Genomic DNA, 24729 nt, shown 5'->3' on the forward strand with positions numbered 1-24729 from the left:
TGCTTCAAAAATAAATAAGAAATAAATAAATAGCCATTGACTGATAATAATTAACATCAGTTTCAATTGATTATCAATAGTTAATATTGATAACTCATTATTTACATTTGAAATTAAAAATTAATGAAGATTGAATGAAAGTAAAGGTTTCTATGGATTCTGTTCCTATCAGATTTTCTATAAACAAAGCATCAATCATTGAGATCATTATGAAAATATAGTGCATCATTGTTTGTTCACATTTCACTCATCATGTATGATTGGCATTCACAGTATTAAGATTTTTTTTTTGTCAACCCATTTAAATCAGATTACACAATTAGCTAAAAATTAATTAATAAGTAGACTTGACTGATGAAGTAAAATATAATTGACTCTAGATTGTTTTCATTATGTATGCCCTTAGCTCTTAGCTTCCTCATATCACAGTGATTCCCTTAATCTAATGTGATAACTAGTATCTGTTTTGATGTTCTGAATATTGCCTTATGTAAGATGATATGATTATTCAGATTGAACTTGGATTAATTAGTTTTTTATTATTTTTCATTTATCTTGTTCTGCAACCTACAGTAAAATATGGCCATATCAGAAATTCTGATATGGCTATATCTATGACTGTAATACTTAACTCGCTTACTAGGAGCCATGTTGGGAATCCTGGTAAACTATGGCCAGGAGGGTGGCAGCACCACTGATGTTGGTACATGGCTTATTTTTATTCTGAGAACTAACAATATGTAATTTATCAGGAAAGTATGAAATCTGACATTAATTCACTAAAACACTTCTTAAATAAGTGCTACAAAGTGTATCAAGTGTTTGGGGCTCCCAGAGATAATCAATACAGTATAACTTTTTTCAGGGGCTTTTTCAAGGTGCAAAATGCATTATTACTGAAAGAGAATATTTCTGATGTATGTCCAGTACATGGACTAGTGCATCGTCCCCAAACTTTTCCAAGTTGCAGTGCCTTTTTTCAATTAAAGTTTTTCCATGGCTCCCTACGCTAAGTTAAAGTATAACTATTCGTAAGTAAGAGATAAAAATAAATAAACTCTTGTATCTTCATTATTTTTTTTTTACTTTATTAACATTAAATTAATAATTATAAATGTCTTGGTTCAATTAATTATGAAGCTTTTACAATATTTTGCGGCACCCCTGTGAAGAGGCCATGGCACACAGTTTGGGAATCACTGGAATAGTGTCTTATATTCAAACGTATGCTGAGCAATACATCCTAACTTCAATTCTGTATTTTTTATTATTAATTACCTGGCTGTAGCAGAACATTTTCTTTGTAGGTGACCACTATAAAAAGAAATTATACATAAGTCAGGGGATTTGGAAGCCAATTAATGTTCTTAGATGTTATCCATTTATCAAACAATTTTAATACAGCTACCATCAATATTTTAACTACAGGAATCTCTTGATTATGTGTGCAAAAAAAATGAGACCATCGCTTAATATATATATTACCAAAATTTGATAAGTGCACATCAACAAGTGAGCATATTTTTTTTGCAAACCCTCTGAAACATTGGCAGCTGAATCTCAGGGATTGTAGTCTACGATTAGAGCTCTGCAATAAATCAGTGTATTTAATAAAATCTAATTTATTTTAAATCATGTTTAATTATATTTTCTATGAAAGTATTATATGCGTCAATTTTAAACAATATTTTAATTAAAGGCTATGTATTATTTATAACATTTTAAACAAAGAAAAAAATTAAGATAATAATGATTTTAACAATAAAAATGACATGTCTCAATAGTAGATAATCATTTATTACTGTATCTGTGATGTCATTACCAATAAATAATAATAATCAGCAGAGTAGAGAGTACTTCCAATCTTTATTATTACATATTTAGCAATAAATTTGTTGTTTTTTTAAAATTAATAATTTACTTGCTGCAAATCAGTTGTTTATTGGTTGATTTTTCCAAATTGAAGGTTCTGAGGTTCAAATCCTAGAAAAAATTAGTTGCTTTTACATGGGTTTGAATACTAGACAGTGGATACCGGTATACTTTGGTGGTTTGAGTTCAATTAACCATATGTCTTAGGAATGGTCATCCTAAGTCTGTACAAGACTACACCTCATGTACATGTCACACATATTCTAATCTCATTGGGCCATGGGGGGGGGGGGGGTTGTTTATTAAACACTGATTGTAACATACAGATTGTAACATACACATTAGGAAAATAAAAAATAAATATTTTAAAATTAGATGCAATATATGTATTGCTAATTTAAAAATGATATATTTTTTGTTATTAAAATATTATAAGACAAATTTTTATTGACACTTCTTTTAAATTTCATAAATAATTTTTATTTTCAGTATTATTTTTTTTACTTTACTTATAGCCAGCCAGGCGTAATGTTTAGGATCAGACTTTTCCCCAAAATAACAACTTTAACAAAAGTCAGATTGAACTATCTTGAGATGCGCCTGGATATATTCAGAACAAATAGGAGAAATTTGTTTGGTGAACTGAATCTAAACAAACTTCACAGCTTCATTTATCATCAAATCATACCTCACTATCACATCTAGGGTTGTAATTTGGGGCCTAGTCCCACCACAGGTGACCCCTTGACAGTCAACCGTGAAAGGTCTTCAAAGAAATACTCCAAGCTGAAGCAACCAAAGTTCAGAGAAGGCAGCATTCAGATACAGTGGGCCTAGACGATAACATGCAATTGCAAGCATTGGAATGCCCCAACACTATACACACGAATAAGAAAAATACAAAGTCCAAAATCAAACCAAACCAAATCACCTACATTTCCATACACAGTGTAAACTCGCTCATGCAGACTGGTAAACTAAAAATTATAACTGACGTAATGGACCAACACAAAATTCTCATCATGTGTCTGCAAGAAATAAGAAACACCGATCAGGACAGTGTCCCTTTTTCGTAATTCTAGAGATTAGTTTTCTCATACAGTTACATGAGTTGAAGTAATGCTGCTATCATAATGGCATCTTAAAATCTCTGCATGAGGCCTTAATATCATTATTTTTGAAAAATCAATGATTATATGGTACACCATTCCACTGTTCCATATAACTAAATGGCTAATCCTTTCTTTGATCTTAAGTAGACTTTGACTTTTGGCAGCTGTCAATGCTATACTAAAAATTTTTAAATTTCTCCCATTTCTTTGTAATCCGTGAAATTTTTTGTGGATCAGGTCTTACTAGTAACTGTAGTGTTTGCTTAACAGATAATTATGTTAACATTGTTATACTTGCTGTTAGTAATAATATTGTTTTTATATTTCATGTACTAGGTATGCCCCGAAAGAATTGATTTGATACATAAGAATTACAGGAAATTGTGCAACTTATTGGTCGATGTCGATGAATGGGGTCAAGTTATAATTATAAATATGTTAACAAGATATGCCCGAACCCAGTTTACTGATCCTAATTTACAGGTAGTGTGCTTTTTATTAATCTTATGATTAATCTTTTTTTAATTAATCTTCTCAAATCGATTTATTATTCATCAGCTTGTACCGTGGTATTGCATAATTTAAAAGTTCCATACTTTTAACATCGATGCAATGTATGTGTATCATATATAACTAGTATTAAGAGGGGTTTTTAAGCGTAATAAAATATTTACCTATTTTATGTGACAAATCTTTATTTTTCATTTAAAAATAGAAATTCTTTTGCCGTTTATTTTATATACTATCTAAAATGGTATCTTGTTTACTTAATCAGAGTTTAGAGCAGTGCTTCATTTGGTAGGTGGTACTGCTAATATTATATCAGTTATTTTTCATAAGATGAATATTTCACAAATTTGGATAATATTACACCACATAGTTATAATATGTAGTGAATTTAAAACATTCAGGAATACCAGATGGGTAAAGAGAAATAAACAGTACAATTCAGATTCTGCTGGAAGTGATACTCTTGATTGTGTAAGTCAGAAGTTTGCATTCTCACGATCTTAAATCGTAACTGCTTGTCAAACAGCTTTTTCAGCCACCATCGCTTGCTGTATGAATCACCTTTCCTAACCAGTTCTCAGTCATCAGAATTCATTATATAAAAATTTTATAGAACTTTTGTGACTATAGAATTTGTTAATTTTGTTTTTATGTATGTACAAATATACGCTTTTTATGCAGATAATATTTGTCTCTGTTGTATAAATTTTATTGTATTCAGAATAAAAAGTGGTAGCGTGCCTAGAAAGTATATAAATCATCTGAACTTTTTCTGTTCCATTTTATAGTGTAAAATTAAGAAATTTTACAGATCTCAGATATCCAGTTTTGCTTCTCTTATGAAATGTTATGATTTTATTTAGTGAAGCTGATAAACATGTGTAATTTAATACTATCAGCTATTTAAAATTTTGTAGTTTAAACATTTTTCTGTAAAGTATTTTCCTGGAAGCTAGGCACTTTTGGCAACATTTATAAAGTTTTTATAAACATTTTTGAAATGCATTCCTATATAATTCATTATATAAGATGTATTTTTATCTTATGTAAACCTTTTTCATGCATTCATTGCATCATTGATGATTCTATTCAAGAACAGCTATTTCAAATTGCAGTGTTGATGCTGGCATGTTACCTAAATACATAAGTATTTCAAAAATTGTTCAGGAAACATGACTCTAGTAAAATATTGTGATATGTACGAAGGTAAGTTATAAAGTAAAGGGAAATTTTGATTTCCCTACCAATCACATATATGGCAGCAATGATTGTTCTCCTATAACTCATAACCTCTGTCAGCTGTTCATTAAAAGTATTTTTTCATTGTTAGCAATTTGTGATTTAAAAGTCTATTTAAAATGCGTGCTCGCTTGTCTGATTGCACCAAGGAAGAAATGCGAGCAGTGATAAATTTCCTCAGTTCAGAAGGGGTGAAACCAGCAGAGATTATTCGTTGAATGCAGCAACAATTTGGAGAAAGTTGTTTGAGTGGAAGCAAGATGTATGAATGGATTGATCTCTTTAAAAATGATTTCTCCCTGTGATGAACAATGGCAAAGTAGGCCTCCACTTCAAAGACTAAAAACAATATTGAAGTAGTTAAACAAATGATTCTTGGTAATCGACGAATTACAGTTGATGACATTGCAACTGAGTTAAATATAAGCCATGGCTCAGCATTTTCAATCATTCATGATTCTTTAAACATTCAAAAAGTCTGCGCTGCTGAATTCCACATCAGTTGACCAACATCCACGAAGAGAATCGTTTGAAAATTTCCCAGAAGCTTTTGAAATGTTACAAAGATGACAAAGATATAGGAGACTCATTTCTGAAGCAAATAATAACCGTTGAGACATGAGTCCATCACATTCATCCTGAGAGTAAGCCACAAAGTTTAGTGCAGAAACATCCTTCATCTCCCACAGCAAAAAAGTTCAAAACTCGGATGTCTGTAGGAAAAGTAATGATGACAATATTCTGGTAAATGGAAGGTTCAGTTTTGATTTAATTCACACCTAAAGGTTTGTCAGTAAACAGTGACAACTAATATGTGCTACTGTGTTTACTGATGCAAAAAATCAAAAAAGACGTTGAATTGTGTTGATAGTTGAACTTAATATAAAGTGGACTGTAGAATAAAAACACTTGAATTGAACATACTATGATACTAATAACTTTACTAATAAAAGAATATTGATACATTAGTTGGCGACTCGGCCGTATAGTATGGTTGCTCGTAGCACACTAAACTAATACTAAAAGCTACAAGAATAGTTCACTCTTATGCCGCAAGGAAGCGACGCAACATACCGCCCACCAGAAATCGATATGATTTCTCAACTAAATAAAATGTTCGATAATTAATTCACTTAACAAAAATAGTATAAAGACTTAAAAGAACATTAAATGGTAATAAACATAAGTAACATAATAATAAACTTCTGTAATCTTAAAAAGAATGATAATGAGAAAATTATTAACGAATAAGAACAAAATGTATAAGAAATAAACAATAATAATGTAGAACAAGATGATTATTTTCACATAGGTAATACAGTTATACTGTTTAACATAATATTAGTCACTGGTGGGTAATGGGCATAATTTTGTCACTGGCCTTTTAAACTCCTAAGGAGTTTCGAACAGTTACCACACGAACTACATTGTCAGGACCGGGATGAACGTTCTCAACTATTCCTAGCTTCCATTGAAGAGGAGGAATGTTGTCTTCCTCTATTAGCACCAAATTTCCAGGTTTCAGAGATGGTGATTTGGATTTCCATTTAGAGCGTTGCTGGAGCTGAGATAAGTAATCAGCGGACCATCTATGCCAAACATGCTGAATACATCGCTGAACCAACTGCCACCTGTTAAGCCTGTTTATAGGGATGTCAGTTGGTTATGATCTGGCAAGGAAGTAAGCGGACCGCCTACAAGAAAATGTCCAGCTGTCAAAGGTTTTGGGTCGGATGGGTTGCAAGGTAAAGCACATAAAGGTCGAGAATTAAGACAAGCTTCAATCTGAGTCAAAACAGTATTGAGCTCTTCAAACGTAAAGGCTACATTTCCTACCACATGTCGGAGGTGAAATTTTACTGACTTTACAGCTGCCTCCCAAAGGCCTCCAAAGTGAGGGGAATTGGGAGGTATAAAGTGCCACTGGATGCCATTTTCAGATGCAGAGTTTACTATTTTTTGTCTCATGTGGTCAGTATTTAAAAGTGGGTACATCGAGCGAAGCAAATTATTTGCGCCCACGAAGTTCGTTCCATTATTGCTATAAGTGTTTGAACATAGGCCTCTTCTTGAAGTAAATCTTCTCAATGCTGCTAAGACGCATCAGTTGATAAATCGCTGACTAATTCCAAATGTATCGCCTTTGTAGAAAGACAAATAAATAGAGCGACATAACATTTCGTTTTTATCCTTGAATTCTGCCCACCATGCCGAATTGTCAGAGGTCCGGCGTAATCTATACCAGAGTTCATAAATGGTTTGTATTTTACCTGAGTGCGATGACTCGGCAATTGACCCATTAATTGTTGTGACTGTTTTGCCTTAAACCGGAAGCATAATAGGCACTTGTGCAAAATTGATCTGATGACATTTACCATTTATTATCCAGTACCTCTCACATAATTGAGAATGAACCAATTGAGGTCCTGCATGTAACATTCTCAAATGCTCGTTTATCACTATTAATTTAGTTAGATTGGATTTGGGTAGAAGAATAATCGGATGCTTGCCATCAAAATTTAATTGAGATAGTTGCAATCTTCCTCCTACTCTTAAGCAGCCCGTGCTGTCTAGGAATGGATGTAACAAATACAATTTACTACCTTTGTAGATGCTTGAATTGGTGGTCAATTTCTTGATTTCAGTTTGAAAATTAATGTTTTGGGTATGTATGATACAACGTAAGAAAGTAGATTCCTTTTCCTTAACCGATAAGACATCTCTATTGATACTATTATCTTTGGTTTTCAAAATTTAAAAAAATCTTATGCAATAAGAAAGCGTATTTATCATTTTTTGTAAAGATGAAAATGAGTCTGATAAATCTGACAAATTTGTGGTTACCGCAAATGAAGTAGATACATTGCGAAGTTCACTTGAACAATCAGCTTCTAAGTTAGTTTTGTCAAAATGTTTATGATTCCAGTCTTCTGACGGCTTGTTAAGCCAAGAAGGCCCATACCACCATAATTGATTGATCTGTAACTCAAACGCGTCGTTTCCACGAGTAAGTACATCAGCTGGATTTTCATCTGTAGAAACGTGTCCCCAAACACAGCCTTCAGTTAAATCTTGGATTTCTGAAACGCGATTTGCTACGAAGGTCTTCCATTTTGTTGGTAATGCTGATATCCAAGAGAGTACAACTGTAGAATCAGTCCATAAATAAATTTTATTTATAGTTAAACAAAGTGCAGGGTTTACAAATTTAAGCAACCTTGCCATCAAGAGCGCTCCACATAATTCCAATCTTGGAATAGACATTTGTTTTACTGGAACCACCCATGTTTTAGAGCAAAGGAGTTTAACTGATATATTTCCAAAGGTATTAACTGAACGAAAGTATATACAAGCTCCATAACCATCCTTTGAAGCGTCAGAAAATCCATGTAATTGTACATCTAATATTTTTCCAGTACACTTGACTAATCTAGCAATCTTAATTTGCTCGATGAATGGAATTTTTTTACTAATGTCAGACCATTTATTTAGAAGGTTTTCTGGAAGTTTATCGTCCCATTCTAGATTTTGGAGCCATAATTGTTGCATGAATAATTTACACTGCATAATAATTGGACCTAACAGACCAAGGGGATCAAATATTAAAGATATTGTGGCCAATACTGATCTTTTGGTAAATGAGTTGTCGATTTTTACATTAGTTGAAAAACATAACGTATCTTGATTGTGGTTCCAAATTAAACCTAATGTGTTGATTCCCTGGTTAGAAAAGTTAAGTTCGATGGTTTGAATCATCGGTTTCGGATACGAATTCCAGGAGAGCTGAGCTGTTAGAGCACCATTTGCGTAGGTCGAATCCCGCTTGCTTTAGAATCGCTGTTATTTCACCTTGCAGTTGCATTGCCTCAGTTAAATCATTAGCACCCATTTGTAAGTCATCTACGTAGAAGTCACGACGTATCACTTCAGAAGCCTTAGGGAATTGTTTTGAGTTTTCGTTGACCATCTTATTGATAATAAACATTCAATATTTGATATTTACACTAATTTGGAAGTATTATAAATTAAAAAATGTAATATGAATAATAATAATAATGAGATATGGGTTTAGACATTTTACAGAGATATTATTTATATAAATTTAAAAATGGATTCAGCTTGATCAACCAACTAACCGAGTATGAGGATGACACGATTATAAAGGCTGCAATAGATAGCAGCACTTTATCAAATATTGTTAATTTTTAACTTAATCTATTTAAAATTCTGCACAGTAATATAATATTGGCTAGCCACATCACACACACACATATTCATTCTTTTTTAACATATTTATCATTTTAACTTCTAATTAATATTTTTATTATTTGATGACATTTTTGTATATGGAATTTTTAACTTTAAGTTTGATTTTAAATTTAAAAGAAATAAATTTTAATTATAATTACATTTTAATTTGAATTGATTTTAAAGTTTATATCCAAAGTTCTAACAAATTTTGTTTTATTATATTTATCAAGATTTTATTTTGTTAGTGTTGTGTATTTATAATATGTAATTTTACGTGAACAATTAAAAGATTAAATCAACTGAAGATGCGAGAAAATCATGAAAATACTCTTGTGTATATATAATGATATAAGGTAAGTGTATAATTTAATTTTATACTGTACTTGGTGGATCAAGTTATTTATTTATATTTGTATAATAGTACAGAGGAATATGAGTCTTAAAATTGACTGTAAAATAATAATAATAATAAATATATATAATCAACAAACTTAAGTAAAGTGTTGAAAAGTTGCTAAAGACACTATAACTCATTTACATTATCTGTGTGATGCTATAGCTCATAGTTTATGTTTTATGGTAGCTTGAATGAGTTTATGCTACTGTTGATGTTAATTCTCTTGACTAAAAAAAAAAGAAGAGTAATATGTATTTTTTTTAAGGGAAAAGCATTCATTGAAATTTTTAAAATGCCGCAAAAAGATTAAGAGAAGAGTTGATGAGCCACTTTCAGAGTTGTTTATTTGAGTAAATCACTCTGAAAATGAATGGTTACTCATTTCAAATTATACAGAATAATAAAAAATGTTGATGCTCATTATTTCCAGCTGATTATGATCATACATAAAACTTTGTGTTATATAAATAAAACCTGTCTATGAAGTATTAGAAGAAGTGGGGATTGATAAAAGTATTTAACACTTTTTTTTAGTTTTATGGAGACATTATGATTGTTATTCATATGGTAGAAAAATTTGTGTCATGGCTGATGACCATGGAAGAAAAACAAAATATTTTCAGTTAGGCGTACGTGGATTGGTTGATAACAATGAAAAATTTTAATAAATGTCATATATGTGATGAGATGTATAGTTATGATGAAACCAAATCACATTCATTACTGTAGGAGGAGAATTTGCTATGACAAAAACTAGTACAAACAAAACAATTGAGTTGATCGTTTGTTTTTTTTTTTATTAATTGGCATTTGTCATTCCTTAAGATTTCATCCTGCTAGGTAGATGACAAAGAATTTTATTTGACATTATTCCAGCGTTTGAGAGAGGAATTGAGAAGTGGCCAGAATGTGGGTCAGCACCTTCTAGACAGTATAACAATAACAGTGCTTCATATATTCAACATAATTCATCTAGTTTTTAAGAAAATACAATGATGGTTGTTCTCCTGCTATCCTGACTTCTATCGTGCAGACTTTCACTTATTAAAAAACCTAAAACTGAAATAGCCTTTGAAAGGCTGTTGTTTTCAATTTAAGAGAATTATGAATATTCACTTCAAGATCTATTATCAGGACATTATTGTGAAACTGACAAAAAAATAGATTTATGAAAGGATATTAAGTGGAAATTTATTTTCCTTTAACACATACACAAATAGAAAATAAAATCATTACATGGAAAAAGCTAGCTGACAAATCTTTGGTTTTTCAGTAATTTTTGGCCATAAATAACATTGTTAAGATGGCACAACCTCAATGTTCTGTAGACTTGATTTCATGCAATTTGTTTTTTTTCTAAAATGAAAAAAACTGTGTTTTTTAACTGTTGAAGACATAGTTAAAAATATATTCTATATAAACTGAATGCTAGAAAATGCATAATAGAAATGTTTTGAAGACTTGATAAAAAGTTAGCATGAATACATTGTATAGGTTATGCCGATCTGCTCAGATTGGTAGTAACCCCAATCTGAAAATACTTCTTAGTTAGATCACATATCACTAGTTTTGTGTTAGCAGATGTTAGTTTTAAATTAACACTGGGTAACGATATATATAGATATTATTTATTTCATTAAACTGTGCATTTTCATACAGAAGTTTTTTTCTTTTGCAGAGCATAGAAATTTGCAATGTTTTTGTGAGTGTAAGAATATGTCTAGCTCTATAGTTTCTTTTTCATATTTTTTTTTTTAATATTTTAATATTTGCATGTTTGTTTTTAAAGTATAAGGAGAATTGTTGTTATCTTCTAACCTTATAAAAATTAATATTAATTATTTTATACTTATGTAGGAAAGTGGGGATGAATCTGAGGAAAAGTTCTTTTATGATGATGATGATAATGATAAAAACAATAAAAACAAATCAAAAAAGACACCTCATTCTTTAGATCCAGACCATAGACTATTGTTGCGTAATGCACGACCTTTGCTTCAAAGCAGAAACGCATCTGTAAGTAGTTATTTTAATATACCACTTTTCTTGAAATATACCTGATTTCCCAGTAGCTCTAATTGTCATTGATAGTTCCTTTTAATGTTACCAAATACAGTGTTGCCAGAAAGTTTAGGGACAGGCCTAAAAAAAAAACACACAACCTTTTGAGAGAAATAATTTTAATGATACAAAATAAGAAAATTATGTAATTTACATATACTACTTGGTTCAGTAGATAATGGTGCCTCCCTTAGTCTTTTAGCACTCCTTCATCCTTTTCACCATGGAGTTGATAAGCTTCAGACATTCATCCTTTGTAATTTTCTGCCAAATTTGCCCCACCATAAACATCAGCCAATCTTATTCTTAGGCTTTTATTTGGCTAAGCATCATGTTCCATATATTTCTGATGGGGTTCAGGTTAGGGCTCCTTGCTGGCCATCGAAGAACCTCAACATCTTGCTTAGAAAACCAGTCCTTATTGTAGTGAGAGGTGTGACATGGGGCATTGTCTTGCTGATAGATAAGATTTTAAGAGAAAATTTTTAACAGACAGTAGCATGACTTCCTCCATTGTTTGGCAGTATTTTACATTATTCATAGACCCTTCAACAAACGAAAGCTACCCTGGACTCTCAGATGTGATGGAACCCCACATCATCATGGCTTGCCACCAGTCTGAACTGCCAGAGTGACACAAACAAGCAAAAACTTTTCAGTCTTTTTACATCAGACCCTGATTGTGCGCCTAGTAAATAGTTCCAGTTGACTGTCATCTTAGAAAACAACATGCCTCCGGCTTCCTTTAACCAGCCAAGTCAAGCCTTATACCAAATTTTGCGTCAATTTTTAGTCAGATCATTTAGCAAGGGTTCATGGAGTGTATAGATAGAGTTTATACCTACTTCCTGAAGTGTTGAAGACTGTAGACACACAAATACTGAAGTCTTTGTCATTTTCCTTCATAACAGACAGTAAATCATTATAACTTGTATTTTGGTTTTTATGACTCAAAAGCAATAGCTTTCGATCCTGATGAGATGAGGTTTTGCACGGTCTGCCACGTCACAGAGCTGCACGGCTTCCTTAAAACATCTTTCTGTATTCTCAACACAAATTTTAGACATTAAGTTTAGATACTATTGGTCAGCATGAGTAAGCACACTTGTGCATACCAATAATTTGCCACTTGGTATTTCAGACAGAGATGATCACCCCCATTTCCATAGAATTTACTTTTACAAAATAGTAAAAACTAGTGAGATTATAAACAACAGTCTTGCAAACAAGACACAGAGAAAACAGTGATGCAGTCAGAACAGTCTAAGTATTACCAATTGGGAGTTAAATTGGGAAAATCCCTAATTTTGCCACTGAATTTCTCAAAAAAAGAGGCATCTAAATAAGCATTATTTTATGATTGTTATATCGTAACAAAGGCTGCAGTAAAAATTTCATAGCTGTAGGACTAGCTGTTTTCAAGAGAAACATTTTTTGTCTGAAAAACAGAGTTTTTTTAGCACAGTTTTAAACAAAAAAACATTCTATCTCCAAAACATATTAGAGCTACAGTAGTGAAATTTTTACTGAAAACCCTTAATTATGCCTAATAACTTATGCCTAATAACAATGCCTAATAATAATGCCTAATAACTTATGCAAAAACATTGACTGAAGTGCAGTTAGTTTAGGAACAAAAGCAGATTCAAAAAAATGTAGGCCAATCCCTAAATTTTTTGGCAACAGTGTAGATTTGTATTATTCATGTTTGTTTATTTAAAAATAAATTAATGATTCTCATTATTTAAATTAATGATTTTATAATATTCTCTTTCAAATTTTTGAAATACTGTTTTCAAAAGTAGTGTATAAAAATTAATTTTATGCTTTACATTTGTGTACTTTTTATTTACATTGTGATAAAAAAAAATTTATGATGTTTAGTTAAATCTGCAGATATTTATAAGAATATAGTACCCAGCCTGATGGTTGGTTTGATATATACTATATTGCCAGCTCCTAGACATTGTTATGCATAAGGGTAGTTTTCTTGATAAGGAATGTGAGCTGGTGATGACCAGCTCTTTTTATCAGATGGTTCCTACGAGTTAATGATTATATTAGCCAGATAAAATTTAATGTTCTGTGGCTGTAACCAAATAAATGTAATTCATTAATCTATAGCATCATCATTTTTGTTCTACTTATCTAAGTTGCTGGTATCAGCTACTCCTACACTGAAGCTTGTCTCATTTTCTCATCCTTCTTTTCAGATCATCTTGATCTTTCTTCTCCCTTTTCTGTTATCTTCTACAGAATTATATAACTTTACTTTATTTTGATTATAAGCTGAGATGAACTAGCTTCATGGATGCAATTTAACTAAAGCATTTAATCTACACAATGTTGTTCTTAGATAAGTTTGAAAACATTCAAGTATTATAAAACTGATTGTTTATTGATATATAAAAATTATATAGCTTTAAAAATACTAGTCTAAGTTTGCTTCAATTTAACAAAAATTAAGTTGAATTTACAAAAATATAATTATTTTGTGGCTATTAGGTATTTAGATGTAGATGTTTTTATTGTGTACATCGCATTATTAATTATACTTTCAATAAAATCTTTTTCTTTGTTTTTAGCAAAAGACTTGAGAGAATAATTAAATATTTCACCTCCAATTTAGTCCATTAGGTTAATTCAGTAGATTGACTAAATTGTTTTATAAAATTCTCAAAGTTTTTCTGCTCCTCAGATTTTCAGTATACCAATCTGATACACTATCTAATAAGAAAAAATTCTTGCAAGTTAGGCACCACATGCACCTACAGAGTAGCTTGAAGCTTGCTGTATTTACAAGCTTCTTCAACTAATACCATAACTCAGTTATGGCTAATTCAAGTCTTGGATTTTTGTTAGAACCTTATAGACTAAATTGGCATGATTTTCTTTTTAAAAAAGCAATTCTTTTTTAACTGTCATAAAGTAACACATCTAACAATATAGGAGTTAAATATATATATAGCTACTCCCCAAATGTTTATTTTTAAACAAACAAGCCTCTACAATTTCATCCCTTATCAACATTTTTGTATTATTAAGACAGTGGTTTAATATCAAGAACCTTTGTATAAAGTATATGTAATTAAATAGCATGAGTCTGCTTCAGATTTATATTACAATACTTGATTTGGTAATCAAAAATAATCTTTGAATTTTTTGGTACAAGCTGCATTGTAAAAGTTTAGGACTATTACTACTAAATCCAGTAACATATCACAATCTTCTAAAATACTTGGTTAGTGTACAATTGTATTTTTGTAGTGATCTTGAAAAAATTATGTAAATAAGTCATGAAATGTGAACACATTCATTGATGTGCTGACTCACTTCTAAAAGAAAAGTTTTGATTTGTAATTATATAACTTAGCATTCTCAGATTTGTATCCTTGTGAGTATTTTTTACATGTAGTCTCATTGAAAATAATTTTTTTTTCAAAAATCAACTTGCCAGATTTATGTAAGTTCTATAGTTAAGTTAAGTAAGTTCTATTTAATTTATACCAGGTGGTTATGAGTGTTGCCCAACTGTATCATCATCTTGCTCCAAGAAATGAAGTTGGCATTGTTGCTAAATCACTCGTCAGATTGCTGAGATCACATAGAGAAGTACAGTCTGTTGTTCTTAATTGCATCGCATCTATTTCAATTGAAAGGAAAGTAAGTGAGAAATCTTTAATTTTTTTATCTGCCTGCAGTTTTATTTTTAGAAATATAATATGCATATTTGTAGTGTCATAATGACACCATATGCCTTAAATGTGCTGAATCTCATAAGACTAGTTCCTGCAAAAGTGATAATATAAGATGCAGTAATTGTAATTATAGAAATGTAAAATATGGAACCAACTGTAACATCAATCTCATGGAAAACACAGCTGCATGTGTGAAATATTTATGTTTAAAATCAAGAAGAGTACTGATTACCACATTAACCCCATTAACACATTTAAAGTGAAATACTTCAATCAGCAAGACATTGTAACAAGTCCCTGTACAACATCTCTAGCATCAGTTCATACAAGTCATCTTTTTTGTCAAAAAATAATAAATCCAATTAATTCTGAAGATGTGCAGTCTCAATAAAAAATTACATAATAATGATTTTCTAATTATGTATGTTAATGCAAGAAGCTAAATACCAATTTCTCCAACCTTAAAATTATTATTATGAGACCGAACACAAAGTCTAGTATAATTGTATGTGCTGGACTTTGAGCTTGAAATGTTATCAGCATTTCCACCTGTCAGAAAATCTTATTACAATAATAGTAAAGCAAATAAATATGATGGGGTATGATTATATGTAATAAAAAAAATGGAAAATACTGAAGTTATACTTGTGACAGAGTGAGTGTACTGTGTTCCACTATAAAATTTGTTGGTTGGAAAGTGATAATATCTGCTATATATAGATACATGAGATTCCAAAAACAGAATTCACATTGGGATTGAAATCATTTCTTAATAAAAATAAGAATATATGGAATTATTTGATAATTGGAAATTTTAATATTGATCTTTTGGAAGTAGGCAAAATAAGTCTGGAATTTGTTAACAATCTTTTGGAAAGGGATACACTTCAGTTTTTCAAAGGATAACCAGACCCTCCACTAATTATAAAGATACCTGTACTGACATTTTCATAAAAACTATTATGATTGAGGTAGAGTTTTTTATATTGACCAATACTTTTGCTAACCATTATCCATTATTTTTATCTTTGAGGGAACAATACCAGAACAGTGCAGTAATAAACTACATTGCTAACTAAGCCACAAAAAAATTAGAAACTGAGATTATGAAGATTAATTGAGACAAAGTTTTGTTGGTGCTGGATCCTAATTCTGCGACTTATATTTATGTAGAGAAATTATTGATAAAGCTACAATTACAAAAAGTTGCAACAGCATTCATAATTGTAAGAAAGCCAGGAAAATTGAATAATTGTGGCAGTTATGATTGTGCGTAAAATCAAAGAAAATTTATATAAAGTTATGAAAAAGAAACCAAGTGATGAAATTTTGAATATTGAATATAAAAATTATGTAAAGGTGTTGGTCAAAGTGATAAAAGGATGCAAAAATACAATATGATAAAGAACAGATACAAAGAGTTAATGGTAATCCCATTCATCTTTGGAAAATTTTAAATGCAAGACTGAGCAAAGTGAAAAACAAGAGATCAATATCAATTATATATTAGACAATAACATCATAAAAATGTTAGATCAAGTGGAAGTAGCAAATTACATGAATACATATTATCATGATATTGGAACAAAATTGAGTGAAAAGATCACTATTTTTACTACAATTTAAAACTTCCAACTTTGAATGAGAAAATGATTTTCATAAAGCCAGTTGATTGCACTGAAATAAATAGCATTATCGATAATTTTAAGGATAAATATGGTGTAATAGATGGCATTAATAAAAAATTATCTATTATAGTTCAAGGAAGTACACTTGAATTACTGATTAGCTGTCATAAGAATAGAAAACAAAAGATGAAACTAAATGAATGCCTAAGTAAATTTTGTGATATGATAATGGGAGTTTCCCAAGGAACAGTACTTGGTCCATTGTTACTTATTCTGTATGTCGGTGATGTGTTTGGTGCCATGCTGCTTGAGGCAATCATTTCTTATGCTGATGACACTGTTGTAATTTCAACAGCTGTTTTTGGTCTGACACAGTGAACAAAATGAATTTGTATCTAGATGTTATTGCTGGGTGGCTGGCATTTAACAAGCTATTGTTGAATATCAATAAGACAGTATTCATGACATTTGGAAATTATTTTGCTAACAATACTTAAGTGAAAATTAAAGGTCAAGTACTTAAAAGAAAAGAAAAATGTAAATACTTGAAAGTGATTTTTGACTGTAATCTTAGATGGGAAGAATTTCATATATAATTGGCAAACCAAATACATATTGTTTATGTTCTATAAATTTGCCAATATTATGCCAACCACAACATTATTATTGGTCTATTATGATTTCTTTCATAGTATTATAAAATGTGTGTTAATTGTTTAGGGTGATGCTTTTAGAAATACTTTTGATCTCCTTCAAAAGTTGCAGAATAGAATATTAAAAATAATTTTTTAACGTTGTTTTTATTATTAACAGGGAATTCACGAAAAATATGATCCTGTATACAATTTTTTTTTATACTGCCTCTTATTACCCCTTACATTTGGCCTGTTCACATGCCCTGTGGGTTTTGTTTACAATAATTACTCTTTTAATCAGTGAAATAAACTCACTAAAAGTAGTGGTTTCATATCTGTTTTTAGGGTATTATACCTCACATGTTTTACATGCATCACATCCATAAGAAACAACGAAACAGATTGTGTAAAGTAACAAATTAACCCTTTTCCAAGGAAGGTAATGACAGTATTATAAATACTGTCACTACGTATTTGGGAGAGACCTCAAATAATCTAATGCTATTTTAATGTATATTATTTCTTTTACTTAGTAACTATTATAATAAACACTAAACCTTTTTTTCAATTCTAAATATTCATTAATGTGTAATAAATTCAACTTTTATGATAAACCCATGAGTATCAATGTACAATGTCTATTTATTATTGAATGTTTAATCCAGATGTAGAGATTAGATAGAACCATAAGAACAGTTTTTCAAGTGACAAGCTGTGCTACTCACAAATACATTTTCAAACAGAATAAAAATGTGTTACTAAAGATGTGTCAGAATTCAGTTTATGCAAGTTAAAAATATAAAGATTTATTTAAATTTAGGAAGGATAACCAATCAATCTCCTCATGTTCCAGTTTCAGACTAAATATCCACTGTAAATAATAGATATTTTAAGACAAAAAACGCTTTTAGTTCTGGAGTTAAAGATCTATATTATTACTCCAATCAGTAAAAATAATCAGATAAATTGTGTTAAAATATATTATTAAATTGTTTTTATTTTTATTATTGCTAAGAAATGTCAATATACAAATAATGATAAAAGAGGCTGGAAAATCAGATTAAAAATGGAAACTAACAGAAGAGATCATTAGTACTTATACAAATAAAGGTTTATAATTTTATGTTTCAGTCCTGTTAGGTGATCAGTTAAGTTAAAGCAATTAACATCTCAAAAAAAATTAAATTAGTTTATTTAAATCACCTTAATAAAAATAAATGCATGAGAAAAGTTAAATTTAAATAGTTCAAGTAAATGATGGCACTTAATGCACAAATTGTAGTAGTGTCCAGCTGGGGCACGTGCTACTCAAGGGATACCAGATATAAGTCGTACAATTTCAGATTCTAGATGAGTCAGTTTTGATCTAAAATTTTAAGAACAGTAGAAATAACAATTTTAAAGAACTCTGATTATTATTACCAATTTTTTTTTCTTCAGTCATTTGACTGGTTTGATGCAGCTCTCCAAGATTCCCTATCTAGTGCTAGTCGTTTCATTTCAGTATACCCTCTACATCCTACATCCCTAACAATTTGTTTTACCTATTCGAAACGTGGCCTGCCTACACAATTTTTTCCTTGTACCTGTCCTTCCAATATTAAAGCGACTATTCCAGGATGCCTTAGTATGTGGCCTATAAGACTGTCTCTTCTTTTAACTATATTTTTCCAAATGCTTATTTCTTCATCTATTTGCCGCAATACCTCTTCATTTGTCACCTTATCCACCCATCTGATTTTTAACATTCTCCTATAGCACCACATTTCAAAAGCTTCTAATCTTTTCTTCTCAGATACTCCGATTGTCCAAGTTTCACTTCCATATAAAGCGACACTCCAAATATATACTTTCAAAAATCTTTTCCTAACATTTAAATTAATTTTTGATGTAAACAAATTATATTTCTTACTGAAGGCTCGCTTCACTTGTGCTATTCGGCATTTTATATCGCTCCTGCTTCGTCCATCTTTAGTAATTCTACTTCCCAAATAACAAAATTCTTCTACCTCCATAATCTTTTCTCCTCCTATTTTCGCATTCAGTGGTCCATCTTTGTTATTTCTACTACATTTCATTACTTTTGTTTTGTTCTTGTTTATTTTCATGCGATAGTTCTTGCGTAGGACTTCATCTATGCTGTTCATTGTTTCTTCTAAATCCTTTTTACTCTCGGCTAGAATTACTATATCATCAGCAAATCGTAGCATCTTTATCTTTTCACCGTGTACTGTTACTCCGAATCTAAATTGTTCTTTAACATCATTAACTGCTAGTTCCATGTAAAGATTAAAAAGTAACGGAGATAGGGAACATCCTTGTCGGACTCCCTTTCTTATTACAGCTTCTTTCTTATGTTCTTCTATCTCTGTATTTGAACCCTAATTTTTTTAAAATGCTGAACATTTTATTCCAGTCTACGTTATCGAATGCCTTTTCTAGGTCTATAAACGCCAAGTATGTTGGTTTGTTTTTCTTTAATCTTCCTTCTACTGTTAATCTGAGGCCTAAAATTGCTTCCCTTGTCCCTATACTTTTCCTGAAACCAAATTGGTCTTCTCCTAACACTTCTTCCACTCTCCTCTCAATTCTTCTGTATAGAATTCTAGTTAAGATTTTTGATGGATGACTAGTTAAACTAATTGTTCTGTATTCTTCACATTTATCTGCCCCTGCTTTCTTTGGTATCATGACTATAACACTTTTTTTGAAGCCTGATGGAAATTCCCCTTTTTCATAAATATTACACACCAGTTTGTATAATCTATCAATCGCTTCCTCACCTGCACTGCGCAGTAATTCTACAGGTATTCCGTCTATTCCAGGAGCCTTTCTGCCATTTAAATCTTTTAATGCTCTCTTAAATTCAGATCTCAGTATTGTTTCTCCCATTTCATCCTCCTCAACTTCCTCTTCTTCCTCTATAATACTATTTTCTAATTCATTTCCTCTGTATAACTCTTCAATATATTCCACCCATCTATCAACTTTACCTTTCGTATTATATATTGGTGTACCATCTTTGTTTAACACATTATTAGATTTTAATTTATGTACCCCAAAATTTTCCTTAACTTTCCTGTATGCTCCGTCTATTTTACCAATGTTTATTTCTCTTTCCACTTCTGAACACTTTTCTTTAATCCACTCTTCTTTCGCCAGTTTGCACTTCCTGTTTATAGAATTTCTTAATTGCCGATAGTTCCTTTTACTTTCTTCATCACTAGCATTCTTATATTTTCTACGTTCATCCATCAGCTGCAATATATCGTCTGAAACCCAAGGTTTTCTGCCACTTCTCTTTATTCCGCCTAAGTTTGCTTCTGCTGATTTAAGAATTTCCTTTTTAACATTCTCCCATTCTTCTTCTACATTTTCTACCTTATCTTTTTTACTCATACCTCTTGCGATGTCCTCCTCAAAAATCTTCTTTACCTCCTCTTCCTCAAGCTTCTGTAAATTCCACCGATTCATCTGACACCTTTTCTTCAGGCTTTTAAACCCCAATCTACATTTCATTATCACTAAATTATGGTCGCTATCAATGTCTGCTCCAGGGTAAGTTTTGCAGTCAACGAGTTGATTTCTAAATCTTTGCTTAACCATGATATAATCTATCTGATACCTTGCAGTATCGCCTGGCTTTTTCCAAGTGTATATTCTTCTATTATGATTTTTAAATTGGGTGTTGGCAATTACTAAATTATACTTCGTGCAAAACTCTATAAGTCGGTCCCCTCTTTCATTCCTTTTGCCCAGCCCGTATTCACCCACTATATTTCCTTCCTTGCCTTTTCCAATGCTTGCATTCCAATCTCCAACTATTATTAAATTTTCATCTCCTTTTATGTGTTTAATTGCTTCATCAATCTCTTCGTATACACACTCTACCTCATCATCATCATGGGCGGTTGTAGGCATATAGACGTTAACAATCGTTGTCGGTTTAGGTTTATTATTACCAAATGCTTGTCAAACTGTGTAAGTCAGTAATTAGAACAGCAATAAAAACTACATTTTACATTATGTCTTACAATCTAGTAATAATTTATTTAACAATATGAATACTGTTTGGAAAAGAATGTACATCACTTTTAAATATAAATTGAATTTTTGTCAAGACTTATAAAAGTAATCAATACATCACTAACTTGTAAGCCAGAATGCTTTTTCTGTATTCTTACAACAACATTAGTCTCAGAATATGTTAAACCTATCCATAAAAATAATTACTAAAATAATAATTATTATAAAAATTTAATTAAGCTATCCATAAAAATAAGATATCTGATACAAGCAATCATCAACATCTATCTATGGTTCATAATTTGTATTGTAACGAATCACAATATAGAAACGGTGCCTCCACCAAAATATGTCATGAAGTCCCCAAACCAAGTGACAGTGCCTGAAATTAAATGTACAAAAATACTGGAACAGAACTCCAAAATACCGAAGGTAAGTGAAGACCGGGGTCTGACACCGAATTATGTAACACCTTCACCAAATTATGTCACAACTTTTGGTATCTCCACCAAATTCTGTCATCAAAATCGCCTCCACCAATTTCTGTTACGAAGTACCAGTCAGGTTTCTGCTGTGCAACTAGAAAATAAATTTGCTCCTGGAGCAACATATAAAAATTTGACTTCTTTCTCTGGTAATGCCTGGCGGCAGCATAAATGCTCACTTCTTCTTCAAAGAGGTTTGTGCATTCTGGATTGTGCTCCTGGGATCGGGTCCTTACCTCCTATTACTGCTTCCTAATACTCAGAGGACCTGAAAATGGGAATGTAAAAGTTTTGAGGGTCAATTTTAAGAGGGTTTAAAATCATGCTCAAATCGGTCTGTCTGAAATTGACGGTGAGGTTAAATAGTTTTCTAAAGTAAACTAAATTGACTTTTTTTTATTTCTCGGGGTCAGGAAAAATGAAATATTAAATACAGAGGATGGATTATATCGAAAAAACAGTATGTATGTTGCAATCGATTCAAGGACATAACGCAATGCGAGGTCGTATACTTTTTATAACTAAGAAATTATAACAAGACCACACGGTTCATATTCATATGAGAAAAACTTTACTAAGGATGATGAACCTGTATGTAACTATGCAACACAATGAAATATGTAATATAGAAAAAAACTTTTTCTCTTAGTCTGAAATCCATCTTCGGGTATAACTGAAATGTTATTTAAAATACTATTGTAACAAATAACTTTAAATAAAGATTAATGCAGCCTAATTCAGTTGTGAAATAATGAAATGGTTCGAACTTCTCTATACATTCGGATGACTGAAATTGGCCTAACTGAATGTTCGATTAACTTTCTGGAAATATTAGTAAAGTGCCGTGAACGTGAAAATTAAAGAAACTGCGAATTATTTATAAGACATTAAGAAAAACTCCCTATTCTCCTGTGCCGTGAAATTTGGATATCTATCTTAAATAACTGTAACATCGCTAATTGGTCTTTACGGAGTTAGTATCTGTAGTGAATAAATACAACTCATTCCTGAAATATTAAGTAATCATTCAGTAAAGTCAACAAAAAATGTAATAGGATGATTTAAATGAAAACAACTCTGATTATAGTAATAATTATGTCAGTTCACATTTACTGATAAACTTGTACTCTAAAACAATAATTAAAAAATAAATATTCCAAAGATAAAAACAAAAATTAACTTGAGCACATTGAAACATTTTCCTGAAAATTAAAATATGATTATTGCATCCTAACTTGTTTATTTTTGTTTAGTAATTTCATTAGTTTCAAACATCAACTATTTCTTATGGTTAATTATGAATTACACTTGATTAAACTCTCATATGACATTGAAATAAATAATTAAAAAAAAAAACATAAAATTGAATTTAACTATTTCTTTAGAATCTATTATTCCAAACTCAAATTGCATAAATAAAAAAAATACTAAATTAATAATAAACCTTTCGCTATACAGTGAATAATTTCACTTTTCTTAAACTTCAAAAAACAGTTACATTTCAATTAGTCTGAATCAAATTATTAATAAATGAAGCAGTTTTTACAAGGATATACTTAAAAATGTTAAATAAAAAAAAAAAATGAAATTTTAAAACTCAGTATTCGGATTATATTGCAACAATAACCTTAGCTCTAAACTTATTTTCTAATTATGTACAAAGATAAACATTTTTAATAACTTACATTTTCACTCCGTAACTTGGGTTACTGCGGTCCATCCGTCAACCACCCTCATCCGAAGTTCGAAACAAAAGACTCTACCAAAGAGACTGTAAGTTCGTACTAGTACTACCAATGAAAAGCAAACTTTCACAAAAATGGTACCGCCTGTTTGGTGAATGGTGGTAACCCATTCTTACTTCTAATTGGTCGAACCTGGCGGAGAAATTAGCTGAAGGGGCAAGTCATTTCCGTTATTTCTGACTTCTCATGTGAAACATGATATTAGTCGAAAGCTTGTTGAAAAATTTACAGGCTAAGATGTAAGAGGATACTTCCTCAGCCACAGAAGATGAAAACTACGAAAAGTAAGGAGAAATGACAAATAAAATAATGATTAATAATAATTGAAGATTATTAATAACAGGAAGTGAATTTAAAAAAAAATAAATATATGAGAAAAACCTCTCTCTTATTAACATTGTTTATGGCTTTAATAAAATAATATAACACAAATTTTCCTATTCAAATTTTTATTAAGAAAAAAGGTTTTTTCCAATTATTATTCCAAAATATGACCCAAAATATTAAGATTGTGGCGGACCTGGTCACGCTACAGTATTTATCGTTAAATTTATAAATATAATTGTTTTCCTGGGAACTATTTACCATTTATTACTATCACACCTATTGAGAAATCCAAAAGTTGCTCAAATCAAGGTATCTGTAAATAGTAGTATAGTTGAAAATGTTCTATCGGCTACCGCAAGATAGCACCATGGGTACTAACAACAACAAACCTAGATGTCATTTTGGCGTGTATTGACCACATGACACTTGCAGTAGCGTTGTTTATTGCTTGGTAAACATGTCGTTTTCCCAAGAGCAATAAGTTTTCATTGTTGAACATTATTTTTCCAGTCTTTCTTATACACGTGTTGGAGACAAATTACATGGTAAATATCATTACATGGTGGCATTGCTTAACAGAGAGACCATAATAATAAGATTAATCGCCCGATTTAGAGAATGTGGATCAGTCCCAGACAAGAAAACAACCAGGAGACTGGCCATTTGACTGATGCTAAACTCGCTAAAGTTAAGAATGTAATGCAACATTCACCTTCAAAAAACTTGAGGAGACTGTCAGCACA

At 31.0% G+C, this 24729-nt stretch overlaps 1 protein-coding gene across 2 annotated transcripts in view; it reads left to right on the forward strand.

Annotated features, from left to right (window-relative positions):
• Positions 1 to 24729, forward strand: part of rb (adaptor related protein complex 3 subunit ruby) — a 179014-nt gene that overhangs the window by 56648 nt on the left and 97637 nt on the right. For both annotated transcript variants that reach the window (XR_012758107.1, XM_075377954.1), the window contains exons 7-9: positions 3321 to 3467; positions 11239 to 11397; positions 14953 to 15105. Coding sequence is in view for 1 of the 2 variants with exons in the window: in XM_075377954.1 (XP_075234069.1) it covers positions 3321 to 3467; positions 11239 to 11397; positions 14953 to 15105 (459 nt within the window). In the remaining variant the exon portion in view is untranslated. The remainder of the gene's footprint in view (positions 1 to 3320; positions 3468 to 11238; positions 11398 to 14952; positions 15106 to 24729) is intronic.

The sequence above is a fragment of the Lycorma delicatula genome, chromosome 1, assembly GCF_047948215.1.
Source record: "Lycorma delicatula isolate Av1 chromosome 1, ASM4794821v1, whole genome shotgun sequence".
In the NCBI taxonomy this organism is placed as follows: Eukaryota; Metazoa; Arthropoda; class Insecta; order Hemiptera; family Fulgoridae; genus Lycorma; species Lycorma delicatula.